General features: G+C 55.4%; 2 protein-coding genes across 2 annotated transcripts in view; both read left to right on the forward strand.

The window, feature by feature from the left end:
- Window positions 1-26,586, forward strand: part of SLC6A17 (solute carrier family 6 member 17) — a 128,437-nt gene that overhangs the window by 21,330 nt on the left and 80,521 nt on the right. The gene's annotated exons all lie outside the window — the stretch shown is intronic.
- On the forward strand, window positions 19,951-20,633 carry UBL4B (ubiquitin like 4B). The gene has a single exon (XM_015534966.2). The coding sequence runs from the start codon at window positions 20,071-20,073 to the stop codon at window positions 20,599-20,601; it is 531 nt and encodes a 176-aa protein (XP_015390452.2). The 5' UTR covers window positions 19,951-20,070; the 3' UTR covers window positions 20,602-20,633.

Here is a 26,586-nt window from a genome sequence, read left to right on the forward strand (position 1 = left end):
CTATGTTTTCTTTCCTTGATGCAAAGTTGTCCAATCTATTTTTATATTTCAGCATAAAGTTGGCAGCTGCACTTTCTTGGAATAATAACAAATACCACTGAGTAATTACTACAGGGCAAATACCATTTGATGGGTTTCACATGCATTAACTCATTAAATCTTCACAGGAACTCTTTGAGGTCAGTGTAATTATGATTCCCATTTCAGAGATGAAGAAACCGAGGTACAGAGAGGCTAGTTTGTTCAAAGTCACAAAGATACCAAGGGTTAGAGCTGGAATTTGAATTTGTGAAGCGTGGCCCCCAAGTGCACAAGCTTTCTTGGGCTCAATGTCTGACTTGTGCCTTATTTCCTTTCTTCATTTAGGGGTGACTTACATGGTCACGTGCACTACTCCCAGATGGACAGCTCGGTGAACATCTCTGTGTACCATAGCTCTGTGATGGCTGCCCGGATCTGGGACTTGCACTTGACCCATGCCTCCCAGGCCACCTGGTGTCCCTTTCAGTCATTTCCCCCCAAAGCTACCCCTAGCTCAATCTTTATCTCTAGTTGATATTGAGAAGGACTGTTTCTCATTCTATCCTCTTTACTTCTTTCAAAACAAGTGTTAAAATCCTTTTCTTTTGTGATTAAATGAAAAGTAAGAACATTATAATTTGACAGTCTATTCATACCAAATTTGGGAACCAACCAACAAGTTAGTGGTCTCTTCCTACCCCAACGACCCCACCCCGTTCTGAAGTGCCTTCCTGAGTCTCCTAGACTGAGGAAGAAGTAGGCCTTTGGGGCCTTCTGCACGTTTGTCACAGTGTCGGGTCTGTGGTGGGTATGCATGAACCTACACCTGTTGGTGGGTACGTGGATGGATTGATCATCTCCGTGAATGGTCCATCCCTGCCCTTGTGAAGTTCCTGGGGAGAGGCCTGCCCAGTCGGGGGTCATGAGATCAAGTGCCTCAGGCTGCCAGACTGGTACCATCAACTGTCCGTTGCCTCCTGGGGGTCCCTGGCTGGACTCGTACACCCCTGCCCTATATTCACAGTGGATGCTCACCGCCCTCCCCCCAGCCCCATCTCCGTCCCCACACTTACCCTGGCATCCTGGTGGCTTTCTCCCAACAGACTTGCCCCTTCCTGAACTTCCACTGGGCCTACTTCTACTCTGCACCCTCTGCTTCCTCCCTCCTGGGGCTGCGGCTAGGCCAGGGCAGTCCAGGACCAAAGCTACGGGGGTTGTCACAGTCCAGGACGGAGCGCTTTCATCTCCGGTGGGGTGGGGGACGGTGCAGTTCAAAGGGGAGAGAAGTCCACGGATGTTTCTTTGTAGGTGGGGATTGGGCCCGGCCTCCTGTAAGTATCGCCCTTGAGAGCCCAGAGTGCTGTGTGTCCCTGGTCATTCCATCCCCAACAGCCACACACTTTGTGGTGGAGAACCCGGAGGGGCAGTAACAGTTGGGGGACCTCAACTCCCAGTCTGAGGCTCCCTCCTGCTGCTTACCCCCAGCCCTCCTCAGTTTCTGCCCAGGTCTTGGAAATACTTAGGAGTACCTGGGAGCTAATGCATGTTTTTATTTTAATAAACAGCAGAGAAGAGAGAGGTAGCAGGGGAGGGAGAGAGAGAGGGATGGCACAGGGGGGGAGGGTGCAGAGCAGGCCGTCTAGGACCCAGTGGGACAGCAGCACAGGGGACAACCCACGAGGAGGGGGACATGATCCCCATCCAGATTAAAGCTGGTAGGGGGACACCTTGAGGCAGCAGGCATGGGCCCAGTGAGGGTGGGGCAGCTGTGGCTTTCTTCCTGGAGGGATGCTGAGGCGCCAGTTTGTACAACCTTGGGGGCGGGGAAGTGGAGGGGGTCCTGTGACCCTCTTGTCCTGGCCTCTTCCTCTCCCTTTCTCACCCCGCGCAGCCATGTTGGCCACGAGCTCCAAAGCTCCCCAGCCTCCCTGGGGACAGTTTAAGAGGAGCAGAACCGGGATGGAGACGCAGGGCCCAGCTCCGTGCTGCTAGAACCCCCTCAGCCCACAGCTGTCCCCCTGCTCCAGCCCATTTCGTGCCTGCTCAGAGCTTGCTGACTGCACAGACCAGGTCCCCCACTCCCCGGGCCCTTTCCCAGTGTCAGCAGCAATTTCCCGGCAGGCCTGGTGACAGTAGCCTGAGCCAGCCCAAGGGAAACCCAATGCCATGGCGTCAGCAGCGGGTGCCCCCTGGTGTCTGGGGAATGGGGCTGAGACTGTGCAGAGCTGAGCTGCCCGAGGGGCAGAACTGCCCCCCCCCCAGCCCCCCACAGCTCCCTGTCCTTTCCACACTTTGTGGAGGCAGTCATGCCCTCTCCCCTGCACCCAGGGACCCTGGCCAAGACGCTTCTTTCCAGACCCAAGCTGGAAAATGTCACCCACACCCTGGAGACAGTGCCTGTCCCAGACAGGCCAGGCCCTTCCTCCCCCGGTTGGTGTGAGGGCCCTGCTTCAGGGAGGAGCAGAGCGGCCTCGGCCCTTCCCCTCCCGATTCTAACCTAGCTCCAGCACTCAGAGAGACATCTTTGTCCGGCCCCTTCGATGGCCAACAGCCCATGCCTTCTGCCTCTGGTTTTACCTTGTTACTGGGTCTGTGCAGAACACTCACCTTCTCCGTTAGCCAGAATGCTCCCTGGGGGTGGAATGGGTTTCCTCTCTCCTGTGTATTCCTTTCAGGTCGGTAGGGGTGTTTTTCAAAAGCTGGTCCTCAAGGGCAGAGACTGGTCATACTTTATTTAGTCCAATTGCCTCTTAGCAGACTTGACTACAGTCGATCCGCATGGACACTTACATCCTAAATCAAAATGAGGGAACACTACTGTGTGCGTCGTTTTCCTGGATAATACGTGTGCCCCCCGCACTTGGCATCAGAGCAGGGGCTAAGCTGAGGTTTGCTGCACTGGATCAGATGGACTTGACCTATAGAAGGTGGCATGACTCATGGTGGAGGGGAGGCTCTGAGACCGGTCCCAGCCTGGAGGGGTGGGGAGATGCAGCCAGAGGCTCGGGACAGTGGGCAAGGGGCCCTTCATTTGGTTTGGGCCTGAGTCCTGGCTAATGTCCAGTTATACTCTTTCCTTGGGGCTAGCAGCCCCTCTGTTGCTGATTCTGGAGATTCTCTCACACGGGCCAGCTGAACAGGTACATCCCCTTGTTGTCCCCCGCCAAGTCTTCTGCCTGGGCCACAGCTGCACACGCCGTGCTTGAGACTGGCCCTGTCTGTTTTCCAGGAGTTCAGACTTGCCCCTCCTTGGCTTGTGGAATGGTGCCACCGAAATTCATCTCAGGGTCGCCAGATGGTCCTGTCTCCTCCTCTTTGCAGAAGAGGAAACTGAGGCTGAAATGCAGTAATTTGCCCAGGCCTGCACAGCCATCTGAGGTTCTAGACCCCAAACCTCCCCACCCATGTCCCTGTTGACCTAGACTGTGAGAATTCCTGTGAGCTGCATTTATTAAGCACTTGCAGCATGCAGAGCTTTGGACTGTGTCTCGGGCTAGGTAAGAATGTCTCCAAATAAATAATACAGCTGTTCCCAAACTTGGGGATTATACGGACCAGTTGGTTAAAAATTGCTCTTAACTGAAAAGAGGAAAAGGTTTGACAATTTTTATTTTGCTGAGAATAGACTTTCTAGAAGTCCTACTTTCATTATGTTTTGTGACAAGAAAGGAAGAGCATTTCAAATCAGAAAAAAGGATGATATCATTTCTAACTTAGAAGCTAACTGAATGTAACCGCATAAAGAATTCACTACTGGTTTTTCTCCTTTACCTCCAACTGGTAATAGCATCATCATGGACCAGATCCCTTCTGTGAACCCAGATTAGAAGACCCAGATCTGTCCCCAGGAGCCCATGCTCTGGTCTAAAGGCTGGCCCAGACTCCAGCCATCACCTCACAGTTGCTTCCAGGCAAGGGTGGCCCAAAGCGCTGGAGTGTGGGCAGGGCCCATCCAGACCCTTCTCCTGGTGGCTGGGGAGCAGGAGGGTTCTGGGAAGGGCCTCTGAGAGTTCTGTCCTCAACTGTCTGACATCAGACAGCATTATTTCCATCTGGATGCTTCGACCTCAGAACAAGTCGAGACTGTTCAACCCACAGGGGTCAGAGTGCCAGCCGGTTATCCTGAACCTTAGGTAACTATACCAGCTTTTACTCTTATTGGCTATGTGATCTTGGACCAGTCCCTGAACCTCTCTGGGCCCCTTTCCTTGGCTCACAGAGCTAATGTGAGTATAGCCATTCATATAGCAAGTGTTTGATTGTATGGCCACAGGGGCTTCTTCTTAAGAAGAGGCTAAATATCCCAGGATCCCTGGGCACCCAGGCTCCTGGTCCCACCTCAGAGCCCTTCCTCCACACCCCACAGCCTCCAGGTCTTCATCAAATCTTCCATCTGCCCAGAGACCAGTCCTTTGTTCCCTCAGTCTGGCCCTGACACCTTCCGTTTTCCACTGGGTTCCACATGTTTGACTTAAGGTTAGCACCTGTGTCCCTAGTGCTGGCACATCAGGGCATGAAGTTCAAGTCCAGACACCATTCCTCAGGCTCAGTGGCAGACTGTGGTGGGGGTTCTTCCTGCAATGGGTGGTGGAGATCATCACTGACACTCCCTCACCTCCTTCCCATCATCCCTCATTCCAGAGACCCCGAGGAAGCCCCTCCTCTGGAAAAAATTACTCCCTGCTGCTCTTCTCCACAGGGGCCTCCCCCTTCCCTCCTCTCCCACCTCACTCCAGCACTCTCTGGGGGGGAGGAACCTATGTTTCCCCTCCCTCCTGCCATCTTTTTCTTCCTCCCTCAGCCCCGGCCCTCGGCCCTCGGCCCTAGGCCCTCGGCCCCCAGGTCTCCTCCTCTCAGCCCTTATCTGCCCCAGGATCTGACCTGCGGATGCACTCCTGTTTGGCGCGCTCCTGACCCTGGGATGGCATCACCGCCCGGCCTGCCTGCCCCGAGGCCAGCTCCGGCCTGCTCTCCTTCCCTTTAAAAGCCCCCATGTCTTGAAGCTGATTAAAACAAACACAGCTCATATTTTTGTTCTTAATCCAATTCTGCACTGGGCTAGGGTCGGGGAGGGAGGATAGGATGACAGAAGCACATTCTTTCCTGTGCCAGCGGGGAGAGCCAGACCAGGTACCCGCCGAGAAGTCCCCAGGGGCTGGGAGGCCATGGGCCCAAGCGGGGTGCGGCTGGACAATCGTGGGGCAAGATTTAGCTGTGGTTCCCAGGGCAGGGTCAGGAGGAAGGGCAAGTTCTTCAGGGCCTTCTCGGAGTGGGGAGGAGGCAAGAGGCCCTTCTGGGAGCAGCCAGCCGGGGAGGGGGAGGGCAGGGGCTCCGAATAGAGGCCTTTATTCTTTCTAGTCTGGAAACAAGACAGGATCTGCTTGTCTCAGCTGACCCCTTCCTCTGACATCCCTTCTCAACACTTGGCCTTGGAGTTCCTCAGGACACACAGACCCAGACACACGCTCTGGACACTTTCCTCTCTCGTGGGCAAGACCCATAGGCCTCTGTCTGAACCACAGGCCGTGCCTCCACTTCCCTGAATTTCCCGATGATGGGACCACCTGCCCTAGAGCATGGGGGAGAGGGAGAACCCAGTGCCGGTGCAGGCAAAGGCTGGAGGCAAGTGCCTGGGGTTGGATCTTGCTCTGCCACTTATTGGTTGTGTGACTGTGGGTAGGTCAGTCTCATCATCTGTAAAATGGGGGTAGTGTATACCTACCCCATAGGATTGTTGTGAAGCTGTGTGTGCTTAGAATAACAAACACTAAGAACAGCATCTGGCACTGTCCTGCACACTACCCTGTACTGTGTCTGGAATGCATTGTTATAGATTAAAAAAAATTTTTTTTAAATTTTTTTTTAACGTTTATTTATTTTTGAGACAGAGACAGAGCATGAACGGGGGAGGGGCAGAGAGAGAGGGAGACACAGAATCGGAAGCAGGCTCCAGGCTCTGAGCCATCAGCCCAGAGCCCGACGCGGGGCTCGAACTCACGGACCGCGAGATCGTGACCTGAGCTGAAGTCGGACGCTTAACCGACTAAGCCCCTAAAAAACATTTTTTTTTTTAATGTTTATTTATTTTTGAGACAATGAGAGAGACGGAGCATGAGCTGAGAAGGGGAGAGAGGGAGAGAGGGAGACACAGAATCTGAAGCAGCCTCCAGGCTCTGAGCTGTCAGCCCAGAGCCCGACACGGGGCTCGAACTCACGGACCGCGAGATCGTGACCTGAGCCGAAGTCAGATGCTTAACCGACAGAGCCACCCAGGCGCCCCTAAAAAAAAATTTTTTTTTTAACGTTTATTTATTTTTGAGACAATGAGAGAGATGGAGCATGAGCGGAGGAGGGGAGAGAGAGAGAGAGGGAGACACAGAATCTGAAGCAGCCTCCAGGCTCTGAGCTGTTAGCACAGAGCCCGACGCGGGGCTCAAACTCACGAGCTGTGAGATTCATGACCTGAACTGGAGTCGGACACCCAACCGACTAAGCCACCCAGGCACCCCTGTGCTGGGTTATCTATTATACTACACTATGCACTGCCACTCTAGGAAGTCTTGGTTGTCATTGCTGTTGTTGAAGGCAGCTGGAGGTCGTTGTAAGTCTGTCATCTAATAGGTCTATGGTTCTAATCAAGTCACGCCTGTTGCTAGCCTCAGCTTTGCCCCTGTAAAATGGGAAGAAGCCCAACCTCAGAGAATGGTTGTCAGTTTCCAATGTAGTAATAGACAGGAGAGAACCTAACATTTACATGTGTGTGATGTATATTTATTGGGTCTTAGAATTATGTGATTTCATTGTTAAATGAGACCTTAAGAGACCATCTTGTCTAGGAGAGGAGGGAAGAAGATGGTTAGATCATACAAAAAGAGAGAAAAGGCAAAGGGGAGGGGAAAAAAAAGGCACAAACCAAATGGAATGGTTCAGAGAGTGAGAACAGGGGAGAGTCTGAGGAATATGAAAAGGGAAGAATGAGGAGGGAGAGCAAAAATTGTTCCCCCAAATGGAGCAAGGACATACAAGAGGGTCGGGAAAGGTGGGAAGGGGCCAGGGAGAGGGGACAGCTGGCAGACCCCAATGCGGGGCTTGGGTATCTGCCTTGGGAGCCTGTAGGGCTAGGAAGACTCCCTGGCTGAGGTCTCTGGGGTGGGGGTGGGGTGGGAGAAGGTAGGAAAAGGCAGAGATCCTTCCCGCCACTGCTTCCCCACCACCAGGCTTCTGTCAGCTCCCAAGCTGGGAGCTTCCCTCCCCACGTGCCCCACCCTCGCCTCCTGGCTAACAGGCACTTAGAGCCAGAAGATCTCTGGACCTGCCAGGATCAGAGGCACAGCTGGGGAAAACCTCTCCTGGGCTCTTCCTGACGCTGTTGGCCTGGGGAAGTCCTAGATCTGCATTGGAGAGATGCTTAATAATGCTTCCCCCCAAATCCTCAGAAGTCTCTAGCTTCACAGTCTTTTGGGGCTAAACAAGATCTTAACGGTCCATCGTTTGAATCCTAGCCTAAGACAGTTCATCTGCCTGGCCACCTCCAGAATGGGCCACCTCCAGAATACCTATTGAGACAGGGCCCTCATTACCCTTCAAGGGCAATGAAGGGTAATGGGCCCCTTCCCATTTGCTGGGCCCCTTCCAAGACTGACTTACAGTTACTGTAGCTGCAAACCAGTCAGTGGGTAAATAACAACCTTGTGAGTCCTCATTTTGTGCCCTATCTGAAGGACACAGAATGTGTCCAAGGCCAAGGGTGAATCCCAAGGAGGTCCTACCGGCTGCCCAACCCATAGAGGGTGTGTGGGTGGCCAACCTGGCATCCTCGCCTTCCAGGTTCAGGGGTCTCCCATCCTCCTTCCCGGCCCCGTAGTCACTTACCTGGACTGTGACAGTTCCCCACACCACAGCTAGAAACCAAGATGCATCAGTAGGTCAGGGGGAAGGAGACTGGAAATGGCCCATAAAAGTCTCAGGCTCCCCGTAAACACCAGAGTGGGGCTTTGAAAGCCCAAAGCACTTTTATGTGCTAGTTAAAGGGCCTTCCTGTTGTGTTGCCAGGATTTACAGGGAGGTGGGTGGGGGAACGGGGTGAGGTAAGGCCAAATGCAGCCTCCACCCTCTGACACTCCCCAGGCTTTGGGCTTTTCAGAGGTCTAATTCTTTGGGTCCCAGAGGACAATGGAGGAAGAGTACGGTTTAGCAACTTCTTGGCTGTCACACTCCGTTTACCAAGCATGGACCGTGAGGCTCCTCCTTGGTCCTTTGCGATCCCAACCCAGCCCCCCGGGGCAGTGGTTGACCAAGGCAGTGACCTATTCCAGACCAGCAGAGTCCATTCCCCCTGGAGACAGAGGCAGAACTCTCAAGAGGTAGAGGCCAGCTACCTATGCAGTTTTTAAGAACTAGAATGATCCAAATGGCTTTATTTAGGAGAGCTTGTTTCACGGCCAGTCTTGCCTATGCACTATGTCCGATGCCAGCACCAAGGGATCATAGGGAGAGAGCAGGGCATCTGTACCTGTCTCAACTCCATGAGTTAGGGTGCCCATCCATCAACCTGCCTCCGTGGGACAATAACCGTGGGCATGTAACCATGGGCAATAACCATGAATTTAAACTTAAAAAAAAAAAACAACCTACAAAACCCTGAGAAGCTCCACGAAATCAGTGTGTTATTCCAGCCCACTGTCCCTCTTGGAATGATGGACTGCATGAGTTTACTTTTCTCTCTGGGACAGCTGAGAAGGAGTTTCTCTGACCCATGTTGGGGAGGGAGGGAGCCCCCGGTTCTTCCCCAGTTTCCTGTGTTTACACACTCGAAAGGCCTGTCAGCATCATTTAAAGACCCAGTGGGCTCTCTCTCCCTCTCTAGGCTCTGAGCCGGGTACCTGTTGCATAGAACTAAAAACCAAGTCACTGACCAACTCTGGAGCTGGGCCATATGCCTGGTGATTCACGCACGTCGCCCAATTTCATCCTCCCTGTGAGCGAGACACTAGTATCCTCCCCATTTTTCTGTTTGGGGGAATTTGCCAAGGTGTCGTTTCCCAGGACCCTTGGCGGAACAGGGTATGCCTTCTTTCCTTCAATCTTCCCAGCCTTCCAGCTGGGCAGTGTCCACCCCAGTTTACATAAGAGGAAAGTGAGGCCAGTAGCGTCCCTTGTTTCACGTGAGCTGTGGGTGTCTGGATCTCCTCCCGCCCGATGGCGGCATGTTGATCTCCCCTTTGCGGATGCCTGAGGCATCTCAGTCTTTGCCCCTCAGGCTGGACTTGTCTTTGTCTTTCCGACAGCCCTGTGCCCTGGGCTGCTTTCCCTCGGGAAGCAGTAGCCTGAGCACACTCAGCACCCCTAGGCGTGGGGCCTGGGGCTCTGTACCCGGGCAGGGGGGATTCCTGCATCGACCTTACCATGACCCCCATCCCCTGCCTGCTGGCCCAAAGTGCCCACCGTGGCCTCGGGCCTCTGGCATTCTTCCCTGATGCTACAACTCCCCTCTGCTCCTCTGTGACCCTATTGAGTTTCCCCAGGTCTGGCCAACCAAACACTGCCATATGGGGGAGAGTTACATTTCCTGTATATGTGTCAAAATATCTGAGCGGATGTGAAATAGATCAGACATGTATAAAAATAAACTTATACGGGGTGACTGACTACTCCCCTCCAGGGGGAACCAGCGATTCACTCCTCATCTGGGGCCCAGAAACTTGGCTGGGGCCTTGGGGACCACTCCCCACACACGGCTCCCCAGGCTATCCTGCCTCACTTCCTTGGGCTTGGCTCCTTTCCTGGAAGGTATTCTCCCCAGGGGACCATGGGTATGGAAACTCCTTGGAAATAGGGCTGAAATTAGCAAGTTACCTCTAGGCCCCGGTTTCTTGATGGAGGTGGCAGGGCTTGCTCTTTCAGCTCCCCTTTCCCTCTGACAGTCTGTGATTCTACAACCCAGGGGTCCCAGGCTAGGCCACGGCAAGACCAACGGTCACCTCTTCTGTTGGTCAAAACACCATTACGCCTCACTTGGCCATTTCCTGTTGCATCGATGTGAGGCCCGGTGGACAAGAGGACAGGGCTCTTTCTGTCCAGGCACCTCGCCTGAGTTCACTACAAAGGCTGGTGAAGGTCATCTGCTTATCAAAGTCATGTTGCCAATCCGCTCCCCCCCCACCCCCCCCCACCCCCGCTTCTGGCTAACTCTGCATCTGACTTGATTCAGTTAAACAGAGCTCATTTTCTTTATTGCTCAAAGTTTGCAGGAAGCAGCATCTGAGCCTCATATCAGAAATTTCTCCCTAAATGTGATCCAAACTCCTTCCTCGCTCAGAACTCCTTTCACCCTTCTCTCCAGCTGTGTCCTCGCAGAGAGGTGGCCGTGGGGGCAGCGGAGTTAGGTAGGGAGTTTGAGAGCATGCACTGTGGTTTTGGACAGCTTGGGAGATTCCTGCACCACCACTTTGTGACCCTGGAAAGCAGCTCAGAGAGAAGAGCCACAGGATCCCCACCACACCCCATTCTCGGGCCATTGGTTCCTAGCTGGCAAAGAAACCAGCCTAGTCACAACTTCTGCCTTTGCCCACCCAGCCAAGGGACTCAAGGATCTCAGGACTGAAGACCCAATGTACAGTACCCATGCTTAGAACCCACAGGCGAGTGTCTCTTTTCCATTTCCCGGTAGCTGTCCAGGCTGGAGGCATCCTTCTCCCATGTGGGCTCAAAGCTGGCAGGCACAATCACTTCACATGCCTCCTCTGCCTTGCTTCCTGCCCCTAGGCCGTCACTGCAGACACACTACTTCTGACAGATGGGCAACTGCCATTCTGCCAGGAAGCTGGCGTCCACGCTGGGGCAGCTCTAGCCTCCATTCAGTCCAGCCGTCCCATGACCCGGCCACCTGCTCCCTGCCCCCCAGGCCAATTACAAATGCCAGAGATGGTCTCAAGCCTGCAGTTCCTGAACCCGAGGTGCAGGACTCTGCTGGTTAGGTATGTTAAGGGCATGAGTAGGGGCAGTGTTTTGGAGAGGCCAAGGGAAGGGCAGGCTGACAGCTGGCTCATGACTCCCTGGACATCCCAAGTTCTCTCCGAGGCAGAGAGCCCACAGACCGCTCTTGCCAACCCCCGCCACCCTCAGATCTGGTCCCACTGTTGTGTACTCCCTGCCTGGCCATGAGCCCTGCCCCTGCCCACTAACTCTTAATCGGGTCCCTGTTGGTGAGAGTAAAGAGTTGGCCTGTCTAGGAGTCCCCAGAGCGGTGGACTTAATGGACAAAGGTAGTCAGTCCAGTGTGATATTCTTACAGCTCAGGAGGCATCGCAGGACAGAAGCTCTTGAGCCTGTGGACCCTGGGAGGACCATCTGCTGGGATTTCAGGCTGTCGGCCCAGCAGCTTGTTGCTTGAGTTTTAACATCAGGAACAGCTCAGTTGAAGGCATTCTGTAATCTACAAGGGAGAGGAGGGTAACCTCTGATTGGTCCTGAGTTTTTCTATTGGTGGATACATCCCATGCTGCTCCCAGGAATATTCAATCAGCGATTGGCTGAGTTAGAATTTCCTCTTGCTTGCTTTTGGCTCCAGGCTTTTCCAACGACTGGCTGCTTATGGTTAGTGCTACCAGCTGGACAGCAGGCAGTCAGCTACTATAGTAATCAGCAATCTGTCCAGTCCAATGCCCTACCTGCCGATTGGGCCTCCTTAAGGTTAATGAAGCCTGAATCAAATCCAAGTTCATTAGTGTCTTGTTCAGCTATAATTTGACCCATCTTCTCCTGACGGAAGCCTGCCTCCCAGGTAGCTCGGTTCCCCCCAAGTCTAGCCTCACCTAGTCTGTTCCCAGCTTTCTTCCCTCTTTCCCCTCATGACCTCCATTTTGGTCCCGGTGTTCTTTGGGGCAAAGATTACACAGCCGACTACATGCCATCCTCCCTGGCAAGAACCTGCCTTTAGTTCAACCCAGAGAAGGGGCCAGCGGGGAAGCATCTTATCCAAATGTGGCCTCAGCACCCTTGGGCCAACAGCCAGGCTGAAAGGATGGCGTAAGCTGAAGGGCCAGCCTTGGCATCTCTCCGGGAGCAGCAGAGAGCCCCTTTAGACCCGTGGAATCACTGTGGCTGCATCTTTAGAGTGGCCGCAGGCTTCTCCAACCAGAGCCGGCTGTGAACTTAGTGCAAAGACCAGCAAGACCGGGAGCTATTCAGGGCAGGGTTCTGTGGGCACCTCCTCTCTCTTCGCTTTTAATGCATCATGTTTGATCTTTTGCTGCATGGTAGAGGGTTCCTGCCACTCTGATTGATGACACAGATCTTCAAAGGAACAGCCACCCCTAGAGGGAAGGGAGCACTCATCAAAGCTGTTCCTGGGCGGAGGGGAGGAGGGGTGGTGCCCACGAATGCCAGGCCCTCCAGGACCCATCTGGCCCTCAGACAGGTCTCTGTAGCTGCCACCATTCCGCCTGACCCAGGAGCCCCTTGCTCTCCCACTTAATCCAGCCTGGATGGGAATAAGTCTTTTTTTCTTATGGTTGCAACCAAGACGAGATTACAGATTTTTTATGTATGTATGTATTTATTTAAGGAAGCACTTTATAAGGACACTGCAGGGGAAATAGTACTCTGGGACTGGAGGACACATGATGAGTTATAGAGCACCAGTCCTGTGAATCAGAATCTGCCCCATGATGCTCCTCCTGGCCTGGCGCATCAACCCCTGCCCCAGCCACCGGGTCCCTTGGACTCTCCCCACTCCCGGGCCCCAGGTGAGGCAGGAGGTTTCCTCCTTGGCCCCACAGATCCTTCCCCAGCCATCTGACACTCTCTGTGCAGGTGCCACCCATAGCCTCCTGGAGGACTTTTTTTTTAATGTTTATTTATTTTTGAGAGAGACAGCGCGAGCGAGGTGGAGGGAGGGGGGCAGAGAGAGAGGGAGACACAGAATCCAAAGAAGGCTTCAGGCTCTGAGCTGTCATCACAGAGCCTGATGCGAGGCTTGAACTCGTGAACTGCGAGATAATGACCTGAGCCGAAGTTGGATGCACCTGCCCTCTGGTGCCCCACCTGCCAGGTCCAGCCTGAGTGCCACCTTTTGTTCCTGGTAAATTTGCAGAGATGACTCCCCATGGTCTGGTGCACATAGCATACCTGGCCCGTACTTAGTGTATGAAGTGGAAGACCGGGTGTGTGTGTGGACAACAAGCCCTGGGCCCCGCAGGTCTGAGCCTTCCCCTAGTTCTCAGTGCTCGCTGACGGTCCCTTGTCTGAGGGGTCATCTGGCTGAGGGGTTTGAGGATTTTACACTGAAGTCCAGAGTGCATTTAGCATGTTTAAATGAACATCACAGTACCGTGGCTACAGGCTGACACAAACTACCTTTGTCACACAGCCCAGGGTGTAGATGGAGGGGATGCCCTCTGTGGATCACCGTTGAGGCGCCCCCATATGAGCTGATGGGCCACCAGGCACACCACGGGCAGCATCCGGGGCTCACAGAGATGGTGCTGAGGGAGGAGGAATCTCACTCTTGGCAGTGGAGCACTGGCTGGGGTCCTGGCGTTTCTGCAGCCCTGGCAGAGCTCAGAGACACTGTGGGACAGAAGCCCCTTCACTGATCTCAGCTTAGGCAGGCAGAGCGTGTGTGTGTGTGTGTGTGTGTGTGTGTGCATACGTGAATGAGAGAGTGTGAGCTCTCACTCCTTTGAGACTCCCATGTGCGCTGCAGGGATTTAGCGTGTGTTATGTTTGACTCAGAGAAGTCTGGGCCCCTGTAAAGAGCAGTTCTGTGAAGGTGACTGGCCCCTGCCTGTTGTCCCGTTTCGCTCCTGCCATCCCGCCTGCCACCGCACTCCAGCTATGCTGAGTCCCACACTCCTCCCCACGGACATGTGCTGGGCCCTCAGCCAGGACGCCCTTCTTGCCTTCTTCTCGGCTGGGGGGGGGGGGTGGGCAGCTCGTCCCCCTCCTCTGGCCCCATTCAAAGTCCCTCCCTGGCAAAACCTCTCAGTCTGGGCTGGTTGGGGTCCAGAGTTCCTTCCCTCTGTGGTAAAGTCTATGCACGGTGCCAAAATGGTGGGTTGATGTGCATGGATCCCACGGAGGGGCCTGTCCGACTATCCTCTCTTCCTGCCGCAGGGTGGGCACTGACGTGTGCGCCTGCGGATGCGGCCGGGGTGGGGGGGGGGGTTCACTGGTAGTCTGTGGGAGGGAGGACAGGCTCTGGCCCCTGTTCCCTCCGCTTGTGGGGCTGGCTTCTGGAGCCAGCCTGGGAGGTCACAGTGACATCTAGTGGTCACAGCAGGCCGCAGCCCCACGGGGTTTTCCAGGTGTGGGTCTGAGTCCCATGAGGGACAGGGCTAGGCTTCTGAGCTGCTCCCAGCCAGTGTCCGACTTCTCTCTAGGGCCCCAGGACAGTAGCGCAGGGCAGGACCAGGGTTGTCTGGTGCAAGGACCAGGGCTCGGAGAGAGGCTGGGCCGCCTACAAGTCAGCGAGGGCAGGGCCAGGATGGTTCCTGTGGCCCAGGGCCATCTGCCACCCTCCTTCCACTTTGGCTCCCTTGGCCCTGCCCGGCCGGGACTGCACGCCTCAGCCTCAGCTCCCTAAGACCTGGCAAGGGGACCTTGGGGCACCCCTTGGAGCAGCCACAGACCCACTTTTGTGCAGCTGCTGAGACCAGTGGCAGCCAATGGATGAGGGCCGGGCAATGGACCTCATTTACCTACCAAACACCTACTATGTGCCAGGCACCACAGAGGGCAACCGGGGGGGTGGGGCCGCCTAAAGAGCTGCCTGTCTGTTCTGGGCTGGGCCTGCCTGAACACAGAGGAGCCTGAGAGACCCGTCCTCGAAGGGGCAGGGGTCCCTGGTGACAGCTACAGGAGGTGGCACCGGCTGAGTGGGGTCTCGGGAAGCACGGAGGTGGGCCTGGGGGCAGCCAAGTGTCCACCCTCATCCTGCCTGTTAGCACTGTCGCCACCAGGGTGTCCAAGAGTGTCCTGCACTGTGTGGCCCTCGCTGGTGCCCAGGAGATGCTGGTGAAAGATGGGGTTGGTGTAGGGGTGGAGGCTGCAGGGGCCCTAGTCCTGACTCCTGGCTCTCAGCCCCTCTGTCAGTGAACAGCTGCCCAAGCTCTATTCTCTCTGCCACAGTTTGCTGTGGACCATTTGCAGGCTGTAAGGGGAGAGTAGAGGGACTCTGCTCTCAGAAGGAGGCTACAGAAATCCTACTGTGCTTTTTTTGCATTAACAGTTCCTTCCTGCTCCTCCTTCTCCACTCTTTGCTTTCCTAGTATAGGCGTCTCTGTGCTGCTCCTGGGCCCTGTACGTCCTCTCCTGTCCCTTCCTTGCTTCTCTCTGTACTCCCCATTTCTGCCCCTCCTGTGCTCAGCCCTCCTGCTCCCCACCCCCCTCCCCTCCTCTTTCTGTCCCTCCGTCTTTTGCTGGCTTTGTCTCCGTGACTGTTTCTCCCCCAAGCTTCTCTGTGTTCTCTCTTCCCTATGCCTCTTGGTCTCTCCCCCGCCTCCCTGGAAGGCCAGCCTGATGTTGTTCAAGTGCAATAACTTGATGACGTGCCCAGGGAGGGAGGGGGGCAGAGATCATCACCTATCTTTTTGATGAGCCTTCTTGTGCAGCCCCAGGGAGTGGTTGTGCTCTCCCCAGAGCCCAGAGCACCACCGCCCCCCCCCCCCCGCTTCCTCCCCTCTCCCCTCCCCGCCACCAGCTGTCATCGAGCACCTTGGGCCTTCTTCCCCCTTGACTGGCCAAGTCTGCAGATCCTGGATGGTCAGGCTACCTGTGCAGGCAATGAGAGCTGACTCCGGCCCCCTGGGGAGTCATGCTTTGGGCATGCTTCTGGGTATCACGGGGTCTTCCCTGACAGCTGGGGGTGACAGAGCCCACATTTACAAGTTTATATAAATACGTACTGAATGCCATCAGGGACCAGACACTGTGCATGGCCTGCCTCTCCTGGCCGTCACAGCCACCCTGTGCGGGGGGCTGAGCAGTGACCCCACCCCCATGAGAATCCAGAAGGCCTCGATAGCAGGCTTGCTTAAGGCAGGCCCCAGGATGGCAGATGGACACATGGCTTTTATGGAGTTCGCGGCCTACTCGTACCAACATCCAGTCAGTCTGTTCAGGAGTATGGCCGGGGCCTCCAGGCACCTTGGCATTCACAGATGTGTCCCCAGAGCCCTCCCCCAACGCAGACATGGTGCTTGTTTCCCAGCGACACAGTTGTGTCTGTTGTTGTTTGCGAGAGGCTCTGAGCCTACCCTACTGCCCCGGTTCTCCCTAGCACGCGCTCATTCCTTTCCCCCAAGTCACAAACCCAGCCATTCCCACTAACCTTCCCCCCAATTATGGCAATCATTTCTGATTGCATGTTCTGATTAGACAATTGCATTTGCTCATGCTAATTGCATAATTAAGACAAGCAATTACATGGGAAAAATTATGAAATTTCCAGGTTCCAACTATGACTTGAGGGCCCAGCAAGGTGCCCCCTATTGTCCCCCTTGGGGAAGGCAATGGGAGCTCCAGGCACTGCTCCAGGGGGCAGGTGGTGATCTTCTCTCTCAGTTTCCTGGGACAGCGCTAATTCTGCCGCTTCTCTCCTCATGGCCCTTTAGGACCATGGGACTCTCTAGACCAGGGAGCCTGATTTGAAAAGCATAAATCGGCAGCTGTGGCCCTCACCTGTCACAGGGGCACCAAGTAGCCTTGGAGAGATGGAGCCTGAGATGGGGCTCTCACATGCTTCTAGAAGCCAGGCCCTTCGCCAGTATTGCCAGTGTCCTGGGCAGCACCCCCTGGGTAGATGGTCTGAGGCAGAGAGGCGAGGCAGGTGGCTTGTTTTCCCTTCCTCCGTGCTCAGAACTCTGACTCCCGCCACTTTCCTCGGAAGTCCCACAGCCAGTGAGAGAGATTGCAAGCCACCCTCTTCCCCATCTCACCTTCTTTTGTGTCCTGCAGAACACAACTCAAACTTTGGCCCCCTCCAGGAAGCCTTCTTGGATTAACTCTGCTCTGGGCATCTCACATGGTATGTCCTCAATCCTGCCCATCCCATGCGTTGTCTACCACAGGATCCTCCCCTCCAGAGGCTGGGAGCTCCCAGTTAGCCAGGGAGAAGCCTCATCCCTGCGTTACTCCCTCTGCACAGATGCCCTGACATCATGGAATCCACTGGGAGGGGAGGGGGGGCGGGGCACACACTATATGCACATTTGCAAATTCTGTCTTATTTCAGATGCACCAAGGGAGTTGACTATTTAAAGAATACTATAGCAGATCCTTTGGTAAAGATTAGAATCACTTGCTGATTTAATTTTCGTGTGAATTTGGATTTTCATGTCTCTAGGGGAAGAGGGAGGGGCAAAGGAGAGGCTGCAGGCAGGTTTATATCTTTCCACAGCCTGTCATACTGGATCCTGCATAGCTCAGCATGTTTAAATTTTATCTTCATTCAGAAGACGTGATTTGAAACCTTCTCTGCGCAGGTGGTAGGGGATACAAAGACTGGTGCGACTCCCTCCCTCCCTCCTCCGCGTGCCAGGGGCATCCACGCAGGTGTGCTCAAGGGGGGTGATAGATGCAGGGAGGTGGGACTGCCTGCACCCAGGACTGGGACAGCAGGGAAGGCTTCATGGAGGAGGTGGTTTTCAACTAGCATTACAGACTTCACAGGGGACAAAGAAGTAGAGGAAATGGCAGGTGGTTGGCTGCAGTGGGGGGAAGCAATGAGGTTTGGGTGGCAAGCAGGGCGGAGCCATGGTGCCCACGGATGTGGGGCTGAGGAGGCTAATTTTGATTCCAAAGGCTAGAAGGATTAAACTGGATGGTGTTACTCAGAGCAGGGACTTGGCTCACTTTTATTTAAGAAGAGCCCTTTGGCTGCTGCACGAATGGACCCAAGGGGGTGGGACTGGACAGAGGAGATGAACTATGAATTCTGAGCCACAGAAAATGGAGGAAGGGGAGAACCTGAATTGGCTTGGGGTCAGTGCAGATGCGGACGAGACAAGACGTGGGTTTTGGAGACCTTTCCGAAGGAGAAGGGAAATAACAAGAGGGCCCATTTAAGGGAGAAGAGGAAGAGGGAGGTGCGGAAGCAGCAGGGGGCCCGTGGCAGCACTCTGGTTGGTGGGAAAGGGCAAGATGTCAGGGATTTCTTGCCTGGCGGGCTTGGTTTCCCTATGGACTAGAATTTGGGTCACTGCCGAGAGTGAGAACGTGGCCCGAAGCTGCCAGGACCTGAAGAAGGGTGGTGTTTTGGAGCAACCCTGGGCAGGGGATCAGGGCTAGGTGCTGTGGAAGGGAAAGGTCTGGAAAGTCCAAGGTGTTGGCAGCTTGGAGGAGATTTTTTTTTTAATGTGTATTTGTTTTTGAGGGAGAGAGCACAAGCGGGAGAGGGCAGAGAGAGAGGAAGACAGAGACTCCAGAGCAGGTTCCAGGCTGTCAGTACAAGGCACAACGGTGGGGCTCGAACCCACGAGCTGTGAGATCATGATCTGAGCCTGTGGGATGCTCTGCTGACTGAGCCATCCAGTCGCCCCTGGAGAAGGTGGTTTTTAACCAGCGTTCAAGTGTAGCCCAGGCTGAATAGAAGGAAAGGAGAGGAGGAGGAAGAGGAACAGGAGAGCTCGCAGAGAAGAGTGGAGCATGGAGAGTGAGGGAGCCGGGAGAGGCTCCCTGGCAAAAACCACCCCACCAGAGGTGCACCCGTTTCCCGCTGCACCTGTTTCCAAAATTCGGTTACGATGATACCTTCCTCCTGGGCTTAAATGTGCCAGCGTATATAAAGGGCATGACCCAGGAGACCTTAGGCAAGCGGACAGAAAACTGCCAGCACAGAAGTAGCTGACATGGCAGAGGCCCCGTGCGTGTTCCGTATTCACCTCGGAGCCCTGGGTGTCTGCCGAGTGCCTGGAACACCAAAGGCCCCGAGCAGATGTTCCCGGAGGCAACAGGCACTAATGGCAAAGACCCAAGCTATGCTGCCTGCGTGTGATCAAGCTGAGCTCTGTGGTCTCCTCTGGCAAATGGTGCCTCCGAGGTTGTGAGGATTCGACGCGGCGAGGCCCCCTGATGCAGACATGGGTGGTGAACCGTTCTGTCCTCTCCACGCTCACCTTCCTGAACGCCTGAGGCCTCCCCCTGCCGGCGCCTGCAGATATCTGCCCAAGGGTTTTCCTCTGGTCACAGGAGCAATGGCACTCATGCAGGGCACGCAGCCAAGGGATTAGCACCGCCACCAACCAAAGGCAGGGGCCCAAGCACACAGATTCGGGTGGTATCACTCAGGTGGACTCCACACAGCCTTCCGGAGCACCGAGCAGGATTGAAGCCTCCCGGTTATTCACAAGGGCAACCTGCTTCTTCCTTCAGCTCTGTCTTCCCTCCCTTCCTAGTCTCACCTCCTCACCTCCCTGCTGGCGCTTCCTGGGGTCTCCTCCCAGCTAAATTCGCGCCCTCGAATCCCTGTCTCAGGGTCTTCTTCTGGGAAACCCAATCCAAGGGAGCGTGTAAAGTGCTCGACAGGAAGAAGGCACTTGGTAAATGTTAGCCGGCTCGCTAGACTGAAAGCTTCGTGAGGGCAGGATGTATCCATTGCGACAGGATCTCCCCCATCCAGGGACAGGTCCTGGTGAAGAAGGCACCCCATCCATACGTGTTGAATGAATCCACGAGGACGTGTTTCCTTTTGCCCTCTCTGCTTTGGGACCCTCCTATTCCCTCTCCCGCTCTCCTTTCTCCGGGTCCTGTGTTTTCTTTCCTGGCCCTCCTTTTCTCCTCTTCTCTCCTCCTTTCTCTCTTCATGGAGAAACGAAGGGAGACATGTCCCTCTAATTTTGCCAAAGTCCCACTCTCAGAATGAGCCCTCCTGTAGCATTGTGACATCACTGTGCATTAGCCAATGGCTGTCCATTTGGGCTGGTCCCCCTGGCCTCTGAGGGCCACCGCCCCCCATTGATAGGAGAAGTCACCTGCTCCAGCACCGGCCCTTAACCCTCAGGGCAGCTGCAGAATGGAACATGGATCCCTCCTGATTCCATTCTTGGCCCAATGTTCTTCACAGTCAAGCTGCTTCTGGGCCAGCGATGCAGCCTAAAGGTGTCAGGGCAAGAGAGTGTGGCCATGCTGAAGAAGCTGGTGTCGGAGCGACTGCAGGTGCCCGAGGAGCAGCAGCACCTGCTCTTCCGAGGCCAGCTTCTGGCCGATGACAATCGTCTCTCTGACTACCGCATCGGGCCCAACGCCTCCATCAATGTCATGATGCGGCCCTTGGCAAAGTCCACTGCCGGGGAGGCCCACCAGCCCCAGCCCCTGTGGCACCATCTGGGCCTGGTCTTAGCCAAACACTTTGAGCCCCAGGACACCAAGGCGGTGCTGCGGCTGCTGAAGCAGGAGCACCAGGAGCGCCTGCAGAGGATAAGCCTGGGTGACCTGGAGCGGCTGGCGCAGTGCCTCCTGGTAGAGGAGCCGGTAGTGGAGCCCCCGGGGGAGAAGGAGCCTGAGGCCGAGACCTCAGCGCCCCAAGACAAGGAGGAGGAGGAGGAAGCAGAGGAAGAGGAGGAGGGGAAGGCTGATCAGTAAACTGGCCCATCCTACTCATTTGCATGTTCAAATCCACCTGGTCTCATCCTTCTGTGTTCCTTGGTGACTCCCCACTAATTCCTGCTGAGGGACATGCGTCCGCACCCCTTTCTGAAACTTCAGAGCAGCTGGACCCCTCTGTCCTCTCTTGGGTCTGTGGTACCCGCTCTGAGACACAGTATGATTCCACCCCCATTACCATCCCTGACAGGGTTCTGATCACCCCATGGGTGGCCCTAAAGGGGTGGTCAAAGGCCAATTTCCCCTCCTGGGCTGGACATCCCCTAGGCAACCTGCCAGGCTGCAGAAATCCTCCTGCCCAGAGTCTCCATGGCTTCTCCTTTGGCGCAGAAAGACAGATAACGTGAGTTCATTTTTGTGTGTCCCCAGGCCATGGCACCTGCCCTCAGGGTGTCTGACAGCCAAGAGATGAGGAATGTCACCCCCTGTCCTCTGAGTGAGGCGATCCTGCTGTCGCTTGTGCTTCCACAGCTCAAGGGGCAGGGCTAGCAGAGGCGAGGAGGCGGGGGGAGCACCTACTGGGTGTCAGGCCTGGATGCTTCGGGAGATACACAGACCAAGAACAGCAGGAAACTGAGGCTTGGGCAGAAAAGGTGGTTTGCACAGTCACTCACTGTGGTCAGCGTGACAGACCCCTGCCTCACCCCCTGCCCCAAATCTCACCCAACAGTGGGTGTCCCTGAGCCCCCCTTACTTGCCCAGCACTCCCCGGGAGCAAGAATGGTACCAGTCGACATCCTTGCCCCCACAGAGCATGCAGCCTGGACAGAGAGGGCAGAAATGTGACAAATAAAGCCGCAACATGACCACAGAGTATAGCCAGTGTGACTGAATATCCAGGTGAAGCCACCACCTCGCAGGGCCCTGGGCTCAGCTTGGAGGGGCCAGTCTCACAGGCTATAGGAAAGCCGGGCTTCCTGCTCCCTTCTGGTGTGAGTGGGTGGTGCTTGCCAAGGGCTGAGGAGCCCCCACCCTGGGTGTGAGGGGCCATGGAGCTCCCTGAGAGCCTGTCCTCCCAAGTCCCTAAGGTGCTGTTCCTGTGGTTCTGTCCTGTGATGGAGGTGGAGGGAAGGTGAAGAAGGACAGTGTCCTGAAAGGAACACGCAGGGCCACTTCCCTGGAAACCTTCTGTCCTTGGCCTAGGGCCTCTGCGACCGATTCCAGTCCTAGCTCCGCCGTGTGACTTTGGTTAACTTACGTTCCCTGTCTCATGCAAGGTTTTGCACCTGTTAGATGGGGATTGTTATATAGCTGAGCCTTGAACAACACGGGTCTGAACTGTGCAGATCCATTTCTAGGTGGGTATTTTTGGATAAATACAGCGCAGTACTGTAACTGTGTTTTCCTTATGATTTTCTAATTTTACCCATTTTGAAGTATTTTTTAAATGTTTATTTTATTTTGAGAGGGGGGAGGGGCAGAGAGAGGGAGACAGAGGATCCAAAGCAGGCTCTGTGCCGACAGCAGCGAGCCCAGCGTGAGGCTGGAACTCATGAACCGTGAGATCATGACCTGAGCTGAAGTCGGAGGCTCAACGGACTGAGTCACCCAGGTGCACCCCCCCCTTATGATTTCCTTAATAACATTTTCTGTCCTCTTACTTACTTTATTGTAAGAACATGATATATCGTATGTATAACATACAAAATATGTATTAATGGACTGTTTATGTATCGGTAAAGCTTACAGTCAACAGTAGCCTATTAGTAGATAAGTTTGGGGCAAGTTAAAAGTTATAAGTGGACTTTTGACTGGGTGGGGTGGGGAGGGGGTCGGTGCCCCCAAACCCTGTGTTGTTTAAAGGTCAATTGCCTTATGATGCCAGATGCTGTCTCGGCCCCTTCTGTGAGGGCAGGAGAGAGAATTTCCCATCTCAAATGAGGGTGGGAGGGTGTGTGTGATTCGATCAGGGTTTTCACGTTGTATTGCCCTTTTCATCAGCCTGTTATTACCAGTCAGGCAATACTAATAGTGTCTACTTACCCCACAGATGTTTGTGAGGGTTGGTTATGAAGACAGTGCAATCCAGAGTGACGTCTTCTAGCAGAGGGGGCCGTGGCATGGCCGGGAGAGACCCCGGAAAGCAGGTCTGTGGCTCTGTGAGCCTGCTTAGTGGCAGAGCGACCCTCGTTCAGCCAATGCCCATCTCGTCCAGCAGTGCCCTGGCCTCTGCCCCCACCAGCCAAGAGGACAGGGAAGTGGGGCCTTGTAGGGACTGAGCTCCATCAGGTGTGACCTCTCCCTGGGTCCCTGAGGACTCGGCCTGCGGTGGCTGCCGCCAGCACCCACGGGCCTGGGACCGGGGGGGGGGGGGGCACCAGCCTGCTCCTTGCTTCCTCTCGGCTCCTGCTCCTGGCACGTCCTCTGTTCTCCACGGAAAGGCCTTCCGAAGGTTCTGTGAGCGTGTTTGTGCTGGGGCTGTGCCATTTGCCAAGGGGGATGAGCCTATTATCTTTACATTAGGGGAACTAATAGCCCATTTCCCGAGAAATCTGTGAGCGATCAAAATAAGTGAGCCGTTTTATTCCTCTTGCGGAGAGAAGCTGGCATGAAGGACGGGGAAGCCTTTGTTTTCTCTCTAGTTAGTGGGAGTGTCAGGGCCAATGGAGAGCAGCCACCTCCGATGCTTCTGTCCCTAGCGCTGCAGGGGAGGGTGACTCCAGTCCCCAAGGAGCGGAAGGAAAGGTGTTCAGCTCTTCCACACCACAGATGCCTCCTGCTGCGGACACCGCCCTTCCCAAGACCCCCTGCCCCTGCCCACAGGAGCTGAGCATAGCAGAGGGTGTGCACACAGTATCACCTGGCACTCCGTGAGAATGTGCTTCCCCTGCTAACCTCTCCCTGGGATGTTTTATTCAATGCCAAGTTCCTCACTGTGCGCTGACAGGCTTTGTCCCCTAGCGGGAGGATTTACAGGTAGCAGGGGGCAGCAGGTAGTGCATTGGGCGGGGGTGGGGGGGGGCGGGCAGAAACTCCAGAAATAGGTGAGAACCCTATTCTGCATGGAGAACCCTAGCGCCTGGGCTGCCTGCCTTGGAGATCCTTCCCTGTGGCCAGTTTCGCCTGATTTCAAATTTAAACCTGTACCAGTGAACCCGCTGAAGGCTCCCTGTTCCCTTCTCGGCTTTCACCAGCGGAGGGATGTTGGGAATGGGGAAGGTGAAGGTGCTCTTTCTAAACGGCAGCCTTGGGCATATAGCTCTGCCGCTTGATTCCCCACAGCACCTCTCTCCTGCCATGGAAGGACACACAGGTCCCCTCCTCCCCGCTCCCCAGGGTAGCAACTTTGCTCAAGTAGGAAGCATCTCAGGACAGCCAGCTTTGTGTGTCTATCCACAGAGGAATCTGGCTTCTCCTTGTTCCTGCACGCATCACCTGCAGGCCAATGCCCTCAGTCCCCTGGCTCCTGGCAAAATGGCCTTTCCTCGTTCACATCGTTCATGCGTTATTTTATCAGCCCTTTGCTCTTCCTTCAAGAAACACTGGTGGCGGTCCTACTATGCACCAGGCTTTGTGCTAGTGATTTAGGCTGGTAGATGAGGAGCTCTGTCTTTCCGACAAGGCAGAAAGGAGCGCGCCCCCTGCCGCCCTTGCTGCGTGGAACAGCAGAGGGGACTCGGGGGAGCCCCAATGTCCCGCCACAGCCCCTGCTTGAGTTGTGCTGTGTGGGTAGCTAGCAGAACACCACTGTTGCCCCTAGTCCTGAGTGATGGGGCAGGGGATGGTCTTTCCGGATGGAAACCCTTGTAGATGATGGAGAAGGCAGGCACTTAACAGCGTTCCAGGGGCTACAGAGACCCCCACTGCTGGGTTTTACTAAAAGCGAGTCACGGGTCCTGCCCACATTTTTGAGGAAGAGATCTCACAAAGGCACAGACAGCAACAGAAGGAGATTATGGGGGGGGGGGGCGGTATCTTGCAGCCTGTCCACCACAGCGCGGGTTGTGGTATATAGTTTTGTGTATGTGAATGACATCATTGACAAAAGAATCAACGAAAGGGTTAGGTTCAGCTGTGTGGGAGCACAGGTGGGCAGTTGCTCTAGATGAGCCTCAGGGAGGCTTCAAGGGGGAGGCAGCATTTGAGCCAGTGAAGGATGGGAAAGGAGGGCAGTCGAAGGACACGTGAGGGACTTTTCCTGACACCTAGGCTCCACATGTCACACCTGGAGAAGGGCCACTTGGCTTAGCATGCCCAGCTTCTGACCTCACCGGGTACCCCATGACATCCACAGCCACACGGACACACCCAAGGCGCACACCTGTCCTGTAAACACAAACCCATAGGGTGGGGTGTATGGTGGCAGAGCCGGGTTTGCAGAGTGAGTGGGAGGCCGGGTGCCACTTGCAGAGTTGGGGTCCACATCTTGCCTTTTGGGGCTCAGGCTGCTGGAGCCCAGCTGGTCCAGCCCAGCCTGGACCAGGCAGTCCAGCCGGAATATCCCACACAGCAAATTCAAGGACAGAAAAGGAAGGCTTTGTAGAGCCCAGCCCAGGAACGGCCGGGGCTGCGGGAAGAGGTGGCATGGACCAACTTTGGTGGGTCCAGGTGATGCCTCGTGTGGTCAGGACACGTGGGGACATGAAGCTGGACACGCAGGTGCACACGTTTGTGTACCGGGTGGCAGTTGGGCTTTGCAGGGGTACCTGCAGGTGCACGTCGGCCCATGTACGTCGGAGAACAGAGACCCTCTTCTCTGTGTGAACACTCCAGCATGGCATGCTTGCTTCAGCTCCCTGCCCCAGCCCGGATCGCTCTCCAGGTGCTCTGAGCCAGGCTTGAGTGGCTGCCAGCCTGTGGCAGGGGGTTGGCCAGGGGCCAGGCTGCCTTGGGGGAGGGTCCTGCTTCGGGGCCAGCTGCTGCTCAAGGAGCTAGCTGAGGTGAGACCAGCTGCAAAGCCTGGGTGTTGGGGTCCTCTGGAGCAGATGGTGTTCCCGCCGGCTGGCTCGCCCCACTCTTCCCTTCTTGGCTCACCTTTCTCCTCTCCCTGTCCTTTCTGGGTTTCTTCCTACACTTCTCCTCTACCCTCTACCCTTTCCCTCCCGTTTTCTCTGACCACATGTGGGGCTGAGCTGACTGCATTGTGTGGACATCTGGGCACCTCCCTTGAGCGCTCTTTCTCTCTGCTCCGTATGACTCACTGCTCATCCACTGCCTGCCTTCCTTTTCTTCCCATTCTGCTCAGTCAGCCCTCGTTGTCCTACCAAATGCCACCACCAGCTCCTCTCCTTGTCTTCCCGGCGTCTTCTTTCTCCTGATGTCCTTAGACTCACCCAGTGCACAGGCATGGACAGGGACCCAGAAGCTACTACCTTTGAATAGGTCCTGACCCTGCACCCCACCTGCCCACACGTGCAATACCAACTCACAGGTGCATCTAGCTAGCCCTGTGCTCAAGTGCAATGGGAAATGGCCTCATTGCACGCATGCCCCTGTTTGCTGACATAGACCCCCAAGCAGACACACATCCAGAGAAAGGGCACAGATGTCCGCACACATGGCGTTGCCACAAACACCCTTGGTTGCAGAGGGACATGCTGCTAGGGAGGTGGGACTGCTTAGGCAGGCACACGTGCGGCACCGGCCACAGCAATGAGCTGCTTCTCCAAGTCACGGCGGCCAGCAGTTTCGGTGCCGGGTCCCCGCACTTGCATGGCTCCGCCCTGGCCAGCCCAGCGGGAGCTGGGCGCCCTCGTTCTTCTGGGTCACTTCCTGCAGTCCTTCCCGGCTCTTCCCCAGGTGGCTGCTTGGTTCCCCTGGGCTCCAGCACTGTCAGTCCCCTTCTGGAAAGGACTCTAACCCAAGGAGCCAGCAGGAAGCCCAAGCCCCCAGGATGGCTCCTTACTTACTTGCCCTCCTCTCCCTCCGACAGCATTTCCCATCATGGTGATTTAAGGGCCCCCTCTGCCCTTGTAGAAGGGTGATAAATCTGAGGTAACTACTGTCGGCCAGCCGGCTATAAAC

This window comes from Panthera tigris, chromosome C1 (assembly GCF_018350195.1).
Source record: "Panthera tigris isolate Pti1 chromosome C1, P.tigris_Pti1_mat1.1, whole genome shotgun sequence".
NCBI classification, from domain to species: Eukaryota; Metazoa; Chordata; class Mammalia; order Carnivora; family Felidae; genus Panthera; species Panthera tigris.

Coding starts and splice junctions, on each gene's coding strand:
- UBL4B (XM_015534966.2), top strand. CDS start 20,071: ATGTTCTTCACAGTCAAGCTGCTTCTGGGCCAGCGATGCAGCCTAAAG.